This window comes from Rhineura floridana, chromosome 9 (assembly GCF_030035675.1).
Source record: "Rhineura floridana isolate rRhiFlo1 chromosome 9, rRhiFlo1.hap2, whole genome shotgun sequence".
Classification (NCBI taxonomy): domain Eukaryota; kingdom Metazoa; phylum Chordata; class Lepidosauria; order Squamata; family Rhineuridae; genus Rhineura; species Rhineura floridana.
Window position 1 is genome coordinate 66140328 of NC_084488.1, and position 2469 is coordinate 66142796.

General features: G+C 60.4%; 1 protein-coding gene across 2 annotated transcripts; it reads right to left on the reverse strand.

Annotated features, from left to right (window-relative positions):
- Positions 1-231: 231 nt before the first annotated feature.
- On the reverse strand, positions 232-1924 carry POU4F2 (POU class 4 homeobox 2). Of its 2 annotated transcripts, XM_061584121.1 has the most exons (3): positions 1833-1918; positions 1648-1700; positions 232-1199 (listed from the first exon to the last, which is right to left on the reverse strand). In XM_061584121.1, exons 1-3 carry the CDS (start codon positions 1916-1918, stop codon positions 232-234), a joined length of 1107 nt encoding a protein of 368 aa, XP_061440105.1. The 2 variants fall into 2 exon arrangements, with proteins under 2 accessions (XP_061440105.1, XP_061440104.1); XM_061584120.1 differs by having other exon boundaries at positions 232-1170; positions 1652-1924.
- Positions 1925-2469: the final 545 nt, after the last annotated feature.

The window sequence follows — 2469 nt, forward strand, 5'->3', positions numbered from 1 at the left end:
CAAAAGTCTAAGCTTTCAAGCCCAATTATTTCTGCTGCCAACTTTCTAAACTTGACATTTTACTTCTTCGTTCACAGTCGCTCTGTGTGTGTTAGTCTGACTTTCTTCCTGAATGCTGGCCTCTTTCTTTCTTTTCCGGAAATCGAAAAAGAAAAGTCTGATTGCAATTCTAGTGTCATTCATTATTTTACCTTTTAATTTTTATTTTAAGCAGACAGGTTTCCAAAGACTCTAAATCCCAGCAGAATATTTCATCCGTTTCTGTTTCTGTCTCTGGTTACAGAACCAGACCCGGACCACGTTCTTCTTGAGGTCTAGTTTCTCCGCGATGGCCGCTATTTTTTCTGAGGAAGGACGCGGCTGGATAGCGAAGTAGGCTTCCAGGGACCTTTTTTCGGGAGCTGCGATAGAAGTACGTTTCCTCTTCTTCTCCGCCCCATTGAAGAGCTCCGGCTTGGTGAGCTTTTCCCGGTGTGATTTCTCCGCCTCTTCGAGCCAGGCTTGTAGAATGGGCTTCAGGGCGATCATATTGTTGTGGGACAAGGTAAGCGACTCAAACCTACAGATGGTGCTTTGGCTCAGGGATCCCACCCCGGGGATCTTGAGGTTGGCCAGGGCCGAGCCCACATCCGCTTGAGTCACCCCCAGCTTGATCCTCCTCTGCTTGAACCGCTCGGCGAAGGCTTCCAAGTCCCGCGGGTCTGCGTCCACATCGCTCATGCAGCCCATGTGCGAGGGCAGCCCGTGGGCATGGGCCATGCTAAGAGCCGCCTGGTGCATGGGGTTCATGCTGGCCATGTGGGGAGCATGGCCTGGCGTGGAAACCACCGAGCCGTCAGGGCCCGTCATGGCCCCCAGGGCCAGCCCCGGCGTGATATGTTCCAAGAGTTCCCCTTCCAACGCCTGGTGAGGCTGGTGGTGGTGGTGATGGTGGTGGTGGTGGTGGTGGGTTCCCGACAGAGCAGAGGGGTGCGAGATGGGCACCGAGGAGGAGGAGGCAGCCGACGTGCAAGGGATGGTGTTCATGGTGTGGTAGGTGGCGTCGGGCTTGAAGGGGCTGTGGTGCGGCGGGTGGTGGTGGTGGCTCTTGCCAGGGGAGACGATGTCCACCGCAGCCAGGGCTTCCGCGCGGGCCAGCAGGCTCTCGTCCAGACCGCCGAATATATTGCTCTGCAATTGCAAATAGAAGGCACACATTACTGCTGCCAAGAGGGAATTCGCCTCCTTCCTCCTCGGGGTGCCATCCGAGCCAGCCCTAGCCCTGTGGGGGGGGGGGGTGGAAGAAGGAAAAGAGAGAGGGGGGGAAGAGAGAAGCAGAGAAAGTGGGAAAGCAACGAGGGGGCTAAGGCGGAAGGGCAGAAAGAAGGGGAAGGAAATCTAGGCAGCCTGGTAACTCCTCTCTCTCTGTCTCTCTCTCTCTCTCTCTCTCTCTGACGCCCGCCCCAGCAGCATCAGCATCCCAGGTCATAAAAATTCATGGGAGCCCCCTCAAAAGCTTGGGCTGGCTTTCGGAGGGCGGGAGGCGCGCCGGGCTGATTTGCTGCCTGGCCATGAAACAAACATGCCGCCGGGAGCGAAGGCCGGAGGCTGCCCCTTCCCTTCCCTTCCCTGCTCCCCACTGGGGGAGCGAGCGAGCGAGCGAGTGACCTACCGGCGGGGTGGGCAGGCAGGCGCGGCGCATGGCCTCGGAGGTGCTGTTGCTGCTGGTGGTGCTGCTGCTGCTCGGGGCGCTGCTCCGGCCGCCGCCGCTACTGCTGGCGTTGGTGATGCTGGGAGAGCTGGTGGAGGGCGCGGCGGCAGCGGCCGAGGAGGTGCAAGGCGAGGCGGAGTGCAGGGCCGAGTACTTGGCCTCGTGGAGGCTGCCGCCGCCGCCGGCGTGGGCCATGCTGAAGGGCTGCTTGCTGTTCAGGGACATCATCATCATCCTGGCCGGCGGGAGTGAGGCGAGCGCCGGCGGGAAACGAAAGGCGAAGAGGCGGGAAAAGGCGCGCAGAGAAGTTGCTGCCGCCGCCTCTGTCCTCCCAGACTGAGGACGCCTCGCTGGCTTGCTCGCCTCTCTGGTGCAGCCGCTTCCTCTTGTCGCTCTACGCCGTCAAACTGCCCCTTCAGCCGCCTTGTCGAGGGCTTTTTACTCGCCTCGCCCCCCCTCCGCCTTGTCACTAGGATCCCCCCCAACTCCTTGGAGAAAGTCCCTTCCTCCTCCTTCTCCTTCCCCTCAAGAGCCAGGTCCTTCCTTCCTCTCCTCGGTGCTCCTCCTCCTCTTGCCCTACCCGACCCCTCCCCCTGAAGCTCCCGAGGTCCCCCTCGTCCCGCCTGCCTCCCTCTTTGCGCCCTAAGCAGCCCCCTCCTCGCCCAGCCCAGCCTTCACAACTGAGCTCAGCTGTTGCTCAACTGGAGCAACAGCCCAGAAGCTGTGCCTTTGCTGGCTCCCCCTGCCTGCCGGCCGGCCCAACAGCTAAAAGCGGGAAT